This window comes from Phoenix dactylifera, chromosome 2, assembly GCF_051530095.1.
Source record: "Phoenix dactylifera cultivar Ajwa chromosome 2, Ajwa_hap1_PhDact_Kaust_v1.1, whole genome shotgun sequence".
Taxonomy (NCBI): Eukaryota; Viridiplantae; Streptophyta; class Magnoliopsida; order Arecales; family Arecaceae; genus Phoenix; species Phoenix dactylifera.
Window position 1 is genome coordinate 43,612,977 of NC_143191.1, and position 14,337 is coordinate 43,627,313.

Genomic DNA, 14,337 nt, shown 5'->3' on the forward strand with positions numbered 1-14,337 from the left:
ACGTCAATAATGACAAATATCTTGATAATATCCGAAGTTACAATGGAGACATTCCAATAATGGGTATCATTGGTGGGGCAGCAGATTTTTTTTTTTTTTGAACAATTGAATAAGTGGGGTGGCAAAATTGAATCCATGGTGAGGCCCATACTAGTGGAAACAGTACATTGCCTCAAATTAATCTTGCCAAAAACTATACAAAATTGGAAAACTGGTGGCATTAACCAAAACTCGCAAAACATTCATTTCATCACCATTTCATTTCAGATAAATAAATTTGTAATACACCATCAACTGATGATTTACTACAAATGACTAAATATATGCATAGCAAGGGGAATAATTGATCAATTTCCCAAAAAAAAATTTAGAAAAAGATAGAAATAGGGAAAAAGCAAGTAGCCTTCTATTTCTAATGATGCAGTTCAGATGGCTTCCCTTCCATGCTGACGGATTGTAGCCTTAAAAACTATTTTCCCTGTAGAGTCAATGAAGTAGGACTCCTGCCATAGGAATAGAAAAAATAATTAATTAAAACAAGATAAAGGAATTCTTGTTTCCACAGCAAAAAAAATACATTGACAGGATCATGCATGTGGGTTCTCATAGAATCATGTTTACAAAATAAAAGGAACCATTTCCTTTTTAAACTTACAACAAACATACTAGAAATCATAAGTCCTATATCTATGAGTAGTTAATGAACCAAATAATAGCAAGCTATCAGTCAATAGCTTACGGTACCCACAATTTCAAGTGGACTGACTCTGTGTAGAAGGAACCCATTGTGCATTTCACTGAAAAAGCAGAAGACAACTCAAGTCAAGTAGCTAGCCAAACTGACAAATTTCCTCTTGAAAAACAAAAAAACACGACTCACCTAAAAATATTAGCATTTCCATTTGCTGAGAAAGCATTATGTGTTTTGTCTGCAGGACCTGTGTTTCCAATGTACACAATGCCTTCATCATGATAATAAGGGCCAGTGCAGCCCCGCTTGCTCAGGTAAGCATTCTGAAGTTTTTTTTTTCAATTGGAAGGTATAAATATATTTTAGCATTAGTGCTGATGATGAGATTAGAAAATCTAGCAGATTAAGATAAAGATCCAACTCACCACTCCAAATTCTTGAAAGATATGGTGCAGAGGCTCATAAAATTTTACTACTTCTGTCCCTTGCTTTTCTTCACAAACAATCAATGGATCAAATCCAATGACTATAAGCCTGTCTTGAATTAAAAAAAGAACGTTGTCTATAACAATTACACAAATTATAATTGTAGGGAGAAAGAACAAAGCTACTGTTCAGATATTAAAAGGGCTGACCAGTATGCAATTAGAATTATCCATGATGATGCCATAAATTGTTTAGTTTCTTATAGAATATTTTGATATTTAAATCAGGTATACTTATCCTATTTAACAGTTTCACATGAATGAGTTTCCACTTGTGTGGAGTGCTTCAAAAAAACATCGATCATTAGATATTAATATAAAAGAATATCTCCTCAAGGCCAATATGAGAATAAAGTTATTTTCACTAGTTTAAAGAAATAGCAGGTACTTAAGATAATGCAAATTAGCATGTTAGTTAATTGTATTATATTTTCTAGCCTGAAGCATAATATATTGCATGCAATTTTAGCCATGACATGGACTATGCCATCCAGAAGTCTAAACGTCATTGGATTAACTGAGGCTTCATGAGAGCAAGTACTTGTTAGAAGGCAGTCACTAACAAGGCCTTAAATGGGGCATCTCACAGTTCCTTGAGCAACATAGGTTTGTATATAATAGTAAAGATACAAGGACTCTAAGAAGGAACTTTTTGAAGACAAAAATAAATAATCAAGGCCAGAAAATTAAAAACTACTTGTCAAGTTTGATGTCTAAGGCTTCAAAAAACAAAAACAGAAAACGACCGTTTAAGCTGTTTAACTGCATTAAAGCCATGTGTCAACCAACAAAAGAATATGCCATGGGAGATACCTTACTATCAAATATTCTACTTTGATGCAAACCTCATTTCGCAAAGTGATCAAGTGCTGACCTCCAATATAGAGTATTTAAAAAATCTCATCAGGGTCAAATTAATAAACTAATTTGACCGCATTATAAATGAGGTTTCTTGGAAGTAAAATGATTATTCTGTTGATAGACCAGATACTTATGGTTATAGGGTTTCATCCATAAATGCTAGAACTATCTAATTTTAGAGAGTTTATACACCCAACTATTAATGCTCTTCTAAGTAGGGGTGGCAAATGGGTCGGGCTAGGTCAAAAATTTGTCAACCCAAACCCAAACCACTTATTAAATGGGTCAAGTATACAAAACCGAACCTGACCTCTTTATTGAGCGGATAACCAAACCCGACCCATGTAACCTGTTTAACAGACAAGGTGGAGAAGGCTAAACAAGTTTATGGGTTTTAAATGAGTCTAAAGCAGTTTAAATAAATTAAACACGTCAGGTCGTAACCATGTCGATTCAACCCAATTATTAAACAGGTCACAATGGGTTAAATGGTTCAAGAATTCGATCTAAACCTAACCCTTTTCATAAACCGGTCAAGTTGGATCAAACTATATACGACTTAGACCAGTTTATGCCAAACCTAAACCTTCTTAACTTAGGTCAGGTCATAAATTGTCCAACAGCATATTTCTAGGTGTATCAATCAAATAAAATAAAGATGCATTGTGTCTTCTTATCAAGTAATTCATGAATATGATGGACGGAACCATACTAAAACAACTAAAAGAAGAATCACATAGAGAAAAAAAAATAGGATCTAGAATGGATGAGATCTCGCTTTAGATAGTGTTGTCGCTCAACTAGCACTTTAACTTTTCATTCAGAAAATGTTTGAAGATTATTCATTGTTTTCTGTTTTTAAGTTTGAAGGTCTGCAACCACCTCATTCTATCTGGACAAACAGAGAGCAATCACATTCAGCCAAATCACAGTGATTGTTCTCCTAAGATCTCTACAAGTTTTTCAAGTTCAAGAAACAAATCAAATCATCTATCTTGGGCAATACTATGTTGCAAAACAATGACTTTTACATATGTGATAAAAATTCTAAAAGAGATACACTTTCTAACAAAACATGAAGAATTGTCCCATTCCCTTTGCTGAAGAGATCTTTAAGAACATAGGAAAATTACAATATCAGGGAACCATGCATAATAAATCTTGTAATTGATTTGGAAGAAAAAAATTCCCATTTTAGTTTTTAGTTTTTCCTGACTGGAGCTTTCAAATCTGGATTATATACAACCTGACAAGATCAGTCTTAAAACATGATATATTTTGGGGTGGAATTGATTTATTTCTTAACTGAAACATACACATTTTATAACAGTACTGATCACAAGCACATGGAACTACTACCAATTTATAATTGATCAGATGAATGAAACAATAGATATGTATGTAACAGAAGTGTGCTAGCAATTGTTTCCTATAGGAAAGAGACGAACCTTCCAAATGACTTCTTTTATTTTTTGAAGGTAACAGATCAAGGGCATACAAATGCCCAATGAAGATACATAAATGGCAACTACGATGTGGGCACATGTGATAGAGGAGGAAATCATATCCACTATATGTATTTTTGTCAAGTTTCTCTCAAAGACCTCCCAAGAATCCTGGTTCTTCGTTGCATTTTTCATGAGGTCCCTCATCTTCAAAGGCTTAAAGAAATGGTTCTGCAAGAGCTAAATGAAGATCATTAAACTATGGCTTAAAGTATTCACTGCCCCCATGAGCATTATTTTATTAATCAGTAACATTAATTTATTTCTATCGCTGTTCTGATACTCGTAGTGGATGTATTGTACACATAGATTACAACAATACCTACATAATTATGTTATCAAATTGTTAAATTTCAATAACTGCTCACATATTTTTTAAGATATGATGTATGTCTAAATATAGCATAGCGTAGCAACTGACTTCAGCAGTAGTGAATAGGGTGCTCCTTAAATCGAAGTTGGATTCATGAAATGCACATAAATGCAAATGTGCTATAGCTAAAAAAAGTTCTACTAAAACAGAAACATAGAGAATGCAAAATGCATATAATAAAGGATTTGTGATCATAACAGGTCACACTAGATGCATCTTTTGCATGATTACTTCAGCTACCAAAGTAAGAGCTCATAATTTAAATTGGATGACAAGTAAGCAGAGCCCGTACCAGTTGCTATTGGTTGCTGCTAAAGTCCCCTTTATCCAATGCAATTGGTCACTTCCAATCTTGCTAAGTTGTTCCACATGCGAAAGGTTCTTGTAAAATCAAACCAAATCAATCATAAGAACATCTAAGCAAATACCTAATTGCAAAAAAGCATACAAGTCAGGGCATGTTATAGCAACAGAGACATCAAGAAGCAAACGTCAGCAAAATATGAATGCAGTTTTTTCTTTGTTCAAACCAGACAGAAAATATATCTGCAATGGCTACTTCTATTATACAAGCTTCATGGAGAAAATACTGTCTAATATTGTTCCAAATCATGCTTTCCAGCAAAGAAAATGTATTATGAATTCAAACTTCTAATCGTTTATAGTTTATAGCATGGTTGCCATCAAGGGCAAAAGAACAAGTACCAGCATGCATATATACCTATGTTATGTAATAGTCATAATGACAGCCACACATTTGGAATCTGGGAGTATGGCATGAGAGAAATTTATAATTCATGAAAATAAAGTAGACAACCAGAAAGTAGTCATTGATTTGAAATATTTTGGGAAACACCTTGATGAAAGGAAAAGAGGAAAAAAAACTAGGACTTTGGACATCCACCAAGGGCAAGCTCTTCGGTGCAAGGTGCTAACCAAATGAGCTAACAGTTGTTGACAAAAGGAAAAAACTCTAGAAAGTTCAAATGAGGTTAAAAGAATATACCTATCTGACTATAGAGGAAATACGGGGATTTATATCACCCAAGGGGTGCGTTACTGTTGTTATTTAACTTAGTATCGTTGCTAAATATCGAATACTATTTTAGTCCATTTTTTCATGCTTGCTCTTAGAAGCATCTTGTGTAAATTTGTGTTGATACCAATTGTAGAAAAGTTAAATACCATAAATTCTTGATAATGCATAGATCACTACAATCGACTAGAAACATACAAGATATATAGTTACCTTCAATGGCCCTGTATCTACAGCAATGATGTCTAAATCTTGCCCATGAGGTATTCTGATTTTCTTCAAGAAGTTCCCATTCACTTGTCCTTGTGAAACTGGGGTCGTATACCTATGACATTCCATAGATTATGGTTAAAGGAGTGATACATCTTTGCAGTTTCTCTTCATAAGAATGCCAAGTTTGAAACAAGGAAAATTTATGAAATAATTATTTCGATATGAAAATTTAATTCAAAGGAAGGATAATGCACCAGGGAATCTCCACCAATGGGAAATGAAAAGTGGCCTGCAAAGGGACAACTACGATTACAAGTTATAATGAGTAGCAAGGCAATCAAATTTTACAGTATCTGTGAAAAGATTAATGCTTTAAGATATTGACATTACATTCCGCAAAAGTGGATCATCCTCCCCAAGTTCCCCAATATTCACCACGAACTTTGCTTTATAGATTTTTGCTGCCTTGTCCATCTTCATCAACAACACAAATTTGTGAAACAATCAATTAAAAGCCCAAAAAAGGTGAAAATACAAGGTAGCAGTATATTACAAATGCAACCGAACGAATGTGAGTCTCTTCCAAGTGATGGGATGAACACACAGGAAGGAGAAAGGGTGGAGGGTGAAAGGCTCAAGTTAAAGAGTGTGTTTTGTTTGGTGCTTTTACCTGACAGAACTTCACTCAATATAACTTTAAAAACAAAGATACCAGAGGTGATATGATAATCAATATCAGCCGCATAACGGACACATCGACCACTGTTACGCTACACTCTATTTTGTGGATTACTCCTGTAAAAATTCTGGCATGATAGTAAGGTTTTCTGAATAAGGGCATTCAAGAACATTAAGGACAGAGAATGTAAGATTTTTTCCTTCTGATGTTTTACTTCTCACTTCTAGGGATGGCCTGTTTATGTTGAGCATCCATGTCATGTACCTGGGCATAATTAGGCCAACTGACGGAACTGAAGCAAATTAAGAATTGTAAGCAGGATATTGCGAAGAAGCAGCTCAATTTTTTTGGCAAATGGTTACATGCGAAGAAGAAGCTCATTTTTTTTAGGCAAATGGTTGCAAGCGACATGAAAAGAATGATTAACAAACAACATTAAAAGATGATGAGAAGAGGATGTTTATTGCTTCAGCCAAATATTAGGTTTGTTCCTCGGTCAGTGCTCATGCCGTACTTTCTTATTATGGATTTTCGTTGCATTGACCGAGAACAGCCATACGGGAAGCGCATCGGGCTACTAAGCAATTTACGGATATAATCAAACACCTTATTTGCATGTTAATTCTTGATCGTTTTAACCTTGCCGAATTCTTTTCCAGTAAAACAAAACCAGAATCGCAACAGGAGGGGGTGAGACTGCCCGCTAAATCCGATCGAAAACAGGAAGAAGCAAAAAGGGGAGCAAGAAGTCAAGAAGAGGTCAACCCAACCTGATGGAGGAGATGAGCTTGTTCTCTGGGGCTCCGGAGGCCTCCCCTGACGCTAAGGAAGTAGAGATCCAGCGACTCCCGGTGGAGCTTGGATTGGAGGCGAGCATCTCTGGCCGCCTGGGGCCGTCCAATGTTGAAGGCCGCGTAGAGGGCGAGGCAGAGAGCCGCCTGGATCACCAGCGTTCGGCCCCACGACGGCTTCCTGCCAAAATCCGCCATTTGATCAGCCTCCCTCGCTCCCACCACCTAAGACAGGCCGACGCGGCTCTTCTGCTTTCTTTCCTGCTTGCTTTCCTTTTTTCTTTTATTTTTTTTCCTCGCTACTAAGTCTCCTTTCCTTTTCAGCAATCATTGAAGCGATGATAATGTGAAACCACAATCACAAGAAGAAGAAAAGAGGTAGAAGACCCGGCCAGCCGGATCTGGGACCTCAACTCCAATCTCCAGCCTTACTGTACCAAAAAAAATCCAGTCTTATTTAATGATTTAAAATAACGGCAGTTACAGTATTACTACAGCCGCAACGGTCTTGGAGGCTGCGGCTATGGCTTGAGATGTCTTTTTTGCATTCATTATTTATCATTAGCACTATGCATACGCGGAGAGAGAGAGAGAGAGGGAGAGCGCTAGGTGGAGCTGGAATTGGCCCGACCGGACCAACTTCCGATCGGGCTATACAGGTTGGGTCTGGAAAATTTTGGACGCGATTTGCACTTAAATATAGAATCCATATATTTTTTTAGGTTGGGCTCTGATATATCATTAGCCTGGCCTAAACTCAAGCTCGGACGGGATCCGAAATGGAGCCAAACTCAAACCCAGACCTAGCTTGAAGTCGAAATGGAGCCCAAACTTAGGTACTAATTTATGAACGGCTTAAAAAATAGAATATCATTTCTAATTATATTATCAATTTATTTTTCTGATAAACATGCCTTTGACAATTAGGTGGTTGCTAATATGAAGCTATAGTATTTCTTCAAAAAAAAATGTGAAGCTATAGTATGAAAGATTGGAAGATTAAGCTTCAATTTAATTTAGTTCGATCTAGTTTTTAGCCCAAACAAATAATTTGTGTAGGCCCAATTGAGCTTGTCTCGGATTCTAGTATGGGTTTGAGTCGAGCTCGGGCTGAGTTTTTTCAAAGTTTTCGAGCCTAAGTTCAGCTTGAAGCCAAAAAAACATTCAAGCCAAGCTTAGATAGGGAAGTGGCCCGACCTAACGCAGCCTGTTTCTAGCCCTAGCGCTAAACCATATTTATTTGGCTCCGCCTGCAAAATTTGGCAGGCATAGATACGGCAAAAATTATATAAAGCATGCATCCTATCAAATATATATATTATATATAAAGCTTATTATTTTTATCTTTTATTTATATAACGGAAAAAACTAGCTGCCACCGTTCACTCTCAGTCTTTCAGATGATGCCCACCTGTTGTCTTGCACCAACGCCGACTGCGACGTAGTTGGTAGAGGTACTCATCTAATTGGGTAACAGAAAAGAAATATTATCAAACTATTATCCTATTATAACAATGTTTATGCAATGAGAATAGTAACCTTGCTCGTCAACTTTAAATGGTTTTTGAATTTGAATTTTCTATATCAATAGATAAAATGATATTTGCTCCCGATCCCGGATAAATGGCGTGGGTTGCTTTCATGAATTTGCAAGACAATAAATAAGGTCAAGGAGCTCATTGAATTCGCTCTGACCGACTCCTCTGATGTTTAAGTCGGATGAGATTTTTTGATGGAAAATGGAAAAGAAGAAGTAAAAAAAAATAAAGAGTTTTATAATGCCGGTATTAGCAATGCTTCAATCTTTGAGGGAGGTTTCTGAGTTGATTTATTGCTAAAATCTTAAATCTTCTGAGAATTATATCTTAACAGCCTAAGGTTGTTCTAATAATCGTCTGAGATTCGATGTAATCACTTAGAGATTCGACATAACCACTGAAGGCTATTTTGATAATCTTCATCTCCAGCCTGATGGAGAGAACACACTTCCATGCATGGAGAAAATCAGCTACCGAGATGGAGAGATTCAAGTTGTCGAGCTGAGGAATATGCGAGCTGCAGTGTTCCTCGTCGGATAACACATGGCCTCGGAGTTTTTCTGATTTGCTCGTCATGCTTCCTAATTTGACTAAGATGGATTTGGTCTGGCTCTGCAAGATGCCACATCCATTCTAAATTGGACTAGTCCGGTCGTGCCGTATCAGCAAGTTTATTCTCCACCATAACAAATTCTCTAAATTATGATACAAGCAAGTTATTTTATTCTTATTTGATTTTACTTGTGGTACTTTTTCTTTCCTTTTTTTTTTTGGTGTATAGCATTGTTTAAGGTGATTCCATCCAATGCTTAACCCAAAATTTTGCTAGTATTTCACCGTTGTTTCTCCTTGTAATGATCCATGAAAGCTGTCATAAGAGTTATTTTGCAGTCAAAGTTAAAATGTCAAAAAGAAAAGTTAAAACAGCTATTATTTCGTATTAAAAACAGTTTAACAGTTTCGGAGGAAAGTGGTAAGAGTTTTAGTAGTGCTTGCTGAAAATTGGGAGTGACTGGACCAGCACGGTTGACTCGCTCTGAACGCCGTTCTAATCCATCGTCCTGACTCCTGATCTAAAATCTTGTGTCATAAAATTTGCTTTCAAGTGGAGAGTCCACTAGCTTGATTATTGGGAGGGCATTTTTACAGTGACAGATGATGAAAGTCACGTCGTATATTTTATAACTTATCTTATGGAATGTGATCCCTCGCCTGGTGGAGCCTGGAAGTGGGAATCCATGATCAGGGGATCGCAGCACGGTATACCTTATCCTTTATCTGATATGCAGGTCTTAGTTCAAAAAATTCAAAAACTCAACTCAAATCAACATAAAAATCAGCTGCATTCAGCCGATTCTGGAACTCGGCCGAGTTCCTAGCAAGTATTAGAGGCTCGATAATAAATTAATAACATAAAAATAGTATGCTATTATAAAATAGTCTAGTAGCATGCATAATGATGTGCATATATGGATACATATAGGTTATAGATCCACAGAATCTTCAAGTTAAGGAAGAATCGTTATACCTGTCATAATATATGTTTCATCGCACCATAGAAGACCGCCACGAGAAGACCATGGGCGTAGAATGTGTACTGATTTGGCCGGCCCACAGGAATGAAGGCAAACATTCCACGACCTTCATTTGCCTGAGAAGATACATGGAGGAGCCTCATATTGATTGTTTAAGAATTACAGAACATGGACAGCAGAAACGTTAATAGAAAGTAAATGGGGGAGTTATTTCTCTTCTTTTCAGAGTTTATGATGTGAGTTATCTTGCACTAGATCATGCTGTATTCCCATAATTTACAGAACACGAGCACATCTGCAACGGCTCACAAGCCAACCTTGATAACGTACATGTCAAGCGCAACCTCAATCTCACACAACACCATAAAGAAAATGAACCATGATCTTGGAGCAAGGCACAGAAAACTAATTCTGCATGCTTAAATTTCAACCACAAAATGCTCATATCATCACAGCATCATTAGATTCTAGACAAAAAGGCTAGCAGCTTCTAGGCCGGCTGGTTGAGTCCCTGACCGATCAACATTATCCTGATTGGCAGCTTGTTCATCAGGAAACCACGCATGAGTTGAAAATGCAATGATCAAACTGATGAAAGTCATAAATTGCTATAGTAAATAACTGTTGCTCCAGTATAATGGCACAAACTATGGTAAGAAAGCTTTATTTTACCTAGGTCTTACAGTAAGTTAAAGATTGAATATCCCATTTGGCCTACAACATTGTCATCTTATGGAATGTGATATTCTTGTTACTCGTCTAACACAATGACCTTGTCAGTTGTCTGATTAGCGCCCGATAAGCAAGCTGTAACCTTCGTATCTGGTTGTGATGCATGCACCGATTGTGAGGATTCTACCCCAGTTCCAGTTCTGTTGTCACCCACCACCTACGCTGCCTCCAGGCAGAACATCATCTCCCACAGCATTTGCATTATTTGATCCTCCAGCAGCATCATCACTCTGACATGTCACTGCAAGGATTCGCTGTACATCTTCACACATTATTTCAAGGGGACGGAGCTTCTTCCTTAGCCTAGAACCTGCGGATCTGTCATCCAAGTATGCCTGGACCGAGTCAACGGCGTAGTCTTCTACCACCCTGCAAATCTACAAGACACAAGGAACAAGATTAATTGCTGAAACAACAATGAGCATGCATCAACCGAGTCTTATGATTTATGACTTACCTCATTATAAAGCCGTGGCATTTCCAAGCAGGCACCTTTGTCATCATATGCAGGTGCATTTGGAGCTGGACATTAGATGGTAGTCAGCAACAGAAATGCTCTGATAAAAGTAAACATAATATATATATAAAATCATTAAGAAATTAACACTCTTTGACATCTATTTCATTTTGAACTAGACAATATGGTCATGAGATTCAGCACATCCAGGTAATATAACAGGTAAACCATCATGCTAATACTGTAAACCTCCTCTCAGCTGTACCCAGAAATGGATCGTCAACCAATGATCAAGCCAATCAGCTGTAATTCTTGATGCAAATTAGTGATTTCACACTACAAAGAAAAAAAATCCTTTTTTCCCCCAAAATGACATATAAAGGAAAAAAAATCATGAAAGATGCATCCTGCAATAAGATAAACGGCTGAGGCCAACCAAAACTGTCCTCCAAGAAAAGCCCATACAAATGGCCATAGAATCTAACGAGGTCGTTGAACTGACCTACAAATCTCCTAGCAGTAGACCATAAAGTATCACTGGAACTTGAGGTGTACCACAGATGAATAAGCCATAGCTCATACACTATCTATGTAATGCATGGTGAAAGATGCAGAAGTATGCAAACAACATTTTTTATACAATTAAATACTTGAGTGAAGGTTCAGAGGCCAATAAACTTTCAGTCATTTGGAACATCAGGCAACAGAGCCTTGACTCCAGTGTGGCAACCATGGTTTGCCATACTGGACCATACCACCCAATACCGGTTGCATACCGTACCATACTAGTAGCAACCCGATACTTGGCACGGGCAGCAGAACGAGTACCGGTACCACGAACCAACTTGTACCAAAGAATGCCAGAGAAAGGTTTTAGAAGATTCATCTTAAACTAAAAGAATGCCAGAGAAAGACTGAATACTGACGTACTCGAACAAGGTAGCATATATCAACATCTGATGATGTTGCATTGAGGAATCATAGTAATAACCTTTTGCTCAAGAGAGGCCCAAGGATAGAGCATCATACACATTTCCAGAATTAATAAGGATAAGGAAACTGCAGCAGGTGTTAAATGCCCATAACAAGTAGTCATTGATGATTATTGAGAATGTGCTAAAAGATAGCAGACTTAAGATTTCTAAGGATTTTTTGTTATTCATTGGTGGAAATTTACATATACTAGACAGATAATGTAATAAAGCAGAGAATGAGTACTCTCAAAGACATGATGAAGTCCTCTCTTAGCTATTTTTTTCACAATTGAAATAATATTCAAACAAGCTGCTTTGGTTTCCAACCTGACATACCCAAGGTTCAGTCAATTAGACTAGATTCTAGTCAATAGATTGCCAATTCTTCTCTATTGAGCATTTGTATGGATGATGACAATTTGAAAAAGGGAAAAACTAAAGAAAAGAAATATTGGAGGAAAACAAGTCTTGAAAGGAAAATGAGTTAGATGCAAAAACATAAAACTATATGTATACCTATATGTATACCCTCACTGTTTTTCTAAAAAAGAAAATCCAATCAAATAGATCTATAAATTTGGAACCTTTTTATTAGGCACATGCAAGTGGCATACTTTTTTGTCAGCAAGTATTTTATGTGAGGGGAGAAAGGGATGGTAGAAACAAATGTCTTCACCTCTGTTGAAATTTTCAGACATCAATTTTCAGTGTCACATTCTCTTAGGTCCCAATTCCAGAGATTAAAATGGAGAAAAAAAATCATTGACAGCAAGCCTATCCCCTATATTACTTATTATATGGGGAAAAAAGGGGCGCTACTTCACTTCTTAGGGCCTTTCAAAAGAATCACGATAAAGCTAATTTGACTTTATGAGCCTTTGATTAGAACTTATGTTGCTAGATGTTCCACTACATAGGTTGTAGTGGGAGACAGTATTAGAAGTATGCCCTAAAAGCCAACGTGGCTGACGCATATTTGTAATCTAGGGCATAAATTTGTAATTTGACTCTTATTAATAAATAAGATTGGGCAATTTGTTTTTCATTCATGTTTTGTATGTGTCCATGAATTGTCCAAGAAATTAATAGATGATGACACATATTCTCAAAGAAGTTGAGAATTTGAGGCATGTGTCATTAGGGATTAATTTCTAAATGCTCCTGATCGATGGATCCATCACGAGGAACGGTGATCGATCCGCTGAGATTAGTGCACAGATCACTTAGTCAGATGGACGAATCTCGAGTCCACGGTGTAGAGATACTGGAGTGATTATGCAAGTACTTGTTAGAAAACAAAGTACTGAGCATGACCAAAGATAGTAGTCACATGGATGTCTATCCACTCGTCAGTGACTACTTATGCTGCAGTTGTATGACTGGTCCTTTGACCTGCGATGCCTCAGCTATTCACTATGAGGTTGCTGTAGTTTGACGAGCATGTGAACTTGGGCCCTAGCCATTCGGGTCCTTGTAGTGTGGATTGGCTACAGTAGGTTCATTTTGGAATAGGGTTGCATCTAGATGGGATCTATCGACCTTGATAAATTAGGAGTGATCCTTTGTGATTTATGAGACTGAGTTCGATAAATTCCTGACCAGGTATTTTGGAAAAAGAGTTTTCCATATCTCGAACTGGAAGTCGTATAAATTTGACATATGACGGACAATGGGGTTTGACGAGATATCCATAACCTCCGTCGCATCGGGATCCATGATAGAGGGACTATATCATACGCTAACTGCACCTAGAGGTTCAGACATTCCATTCTGCTGGGTTGCCACCATATACTGCTAGGTATCACTAGTGGATTGTGAGACTCGAAGGCATTCACTTGGTGATCAGTGAACCCTGAGAGTAGAACTGAAATCGTTTCAGTCCACTGAAAGGAGTTTCAGTCCACTGAAAGGAGTTTCAGTGATATTGAGATGGAGATCTCAATATGTCTCACTACCCGTCAGAATAGAATTTACGGGATCACACACATAGAGGATTTAATTAGTCAGACTATCATAATTGTGATTTGAAATCACAACAGAAATCAATCATCAATATGATTGGTGATTGAATTAACCCACTAAGCGTTAGTAAGTTAATGAAAGAAAAATTAAGTGGAATTGATTGCAATTGGATTGCAATTGGACTGATTTAATGAGCCAAATCAAATTGGGTTTGACCCAAATTGATTTGGGTTCATGATTGGGTTAATTTGATTAAACCAAGGTTTGTGCAGATTTTAAATACCACATGTCGTCGTAGGATGAATATGACTTAAGTCATGTTCACACTATGCATACTTTAAAATCCACATGGCGTCGTAGGATGCATGCTCCCAAATCAATTAATTCTCCTAATGAGATTAGGAATCCTAATGTGATTAGAAAATTAATCAAATGATTAAGTGGACACATGTCATGCATCTATAAAAACAAGGATTGGACACTTGGCATTAATCCAAGGGTGGGT

The 14,337-nt window shown here is 37.2% G+C and overlaps 2 protein-coding genes across 2 annotated transcripts in view; both read right to left on the minus strand.

Annotated features, from left to right (window-relative positions):
- Positions 1-220: 220 nt before the first annotated feature.
- Positions 221-7,200, minus strand: LOC103714225 (Calcineurin-like metallo-phosphoesterase superfamily protein). The gene is made up of 9 exons (XM_039126226.3): positions 6,614-7,200; positions 5,555-5,638; positions 5,419-5,453; positions 5,165-5,276; positions 4,208-4,296; positions 1,117-1,225; positions 881-1,014; positions 749-797; positions 221-503 (listed from the first exon to the last, which is right to left on the minus strand). Exons 1-9 carry the CDS (start codon positions 6,830-6,832, stop codon positions 426-428), a joined length of 909 nt encoding a protein of 302 aa, XP_038982154.2. The 5' UTR covers positions 6,833-7,200; the 3' UTR covers positions 221-425.
- Positions 7,201-10,287: 3,087 nt separating this feature from the next.
- Positions 10,288-14,337, minus strand: part of LOC103714226 (CHD3-type chromatin-remodeling factor PICKLE-like) — a 33,062-nt gene continuing 29,012 nt past the window's right edge. Inside the window, exons 30-31 of the mRNA XM_008801406.6 lie at positions 10,897-10,961; positions 10,288-10,816 (exon numbers count right to left, since the gene is read on the minus strand). Of these exons, the coding sequence (XP_008799628.2) occupies positions 10,586-10,816; positions 10,897-10,961 (296 nt within the window). The 3' untranslated portion in view covers positions 10,288-10,585. The remainder of the gene's footprint in view (positions 10,817-10,896; positions 10,962-14,337) is intronic.

Excerpts from the sequence above, each read along its gene's own strand:
- LOC103714225 (XM_039126226.3), bottom strand. The coding sequence starts at position 6,832 with ATGGCGGATTTTGGCAGGAAGCCGTCGTGGGGCCGAACGCTGGTGATC. Across the intron at positions 1,226-4,207 it reads GCAGCAACCAATAGCAACTG|GCTTATAGTCATTGGATTTG; the intron begins GTACGGGCTCTG and ends AATTCAAGACAG. Across the intron at positions 504-748 it reads GAGTCAGTCCACTTGAAATT|GAGTCCTACTTCATTGACTC; the intron begins GTGGGTACCGTA and ends TTCCTATGGCAG.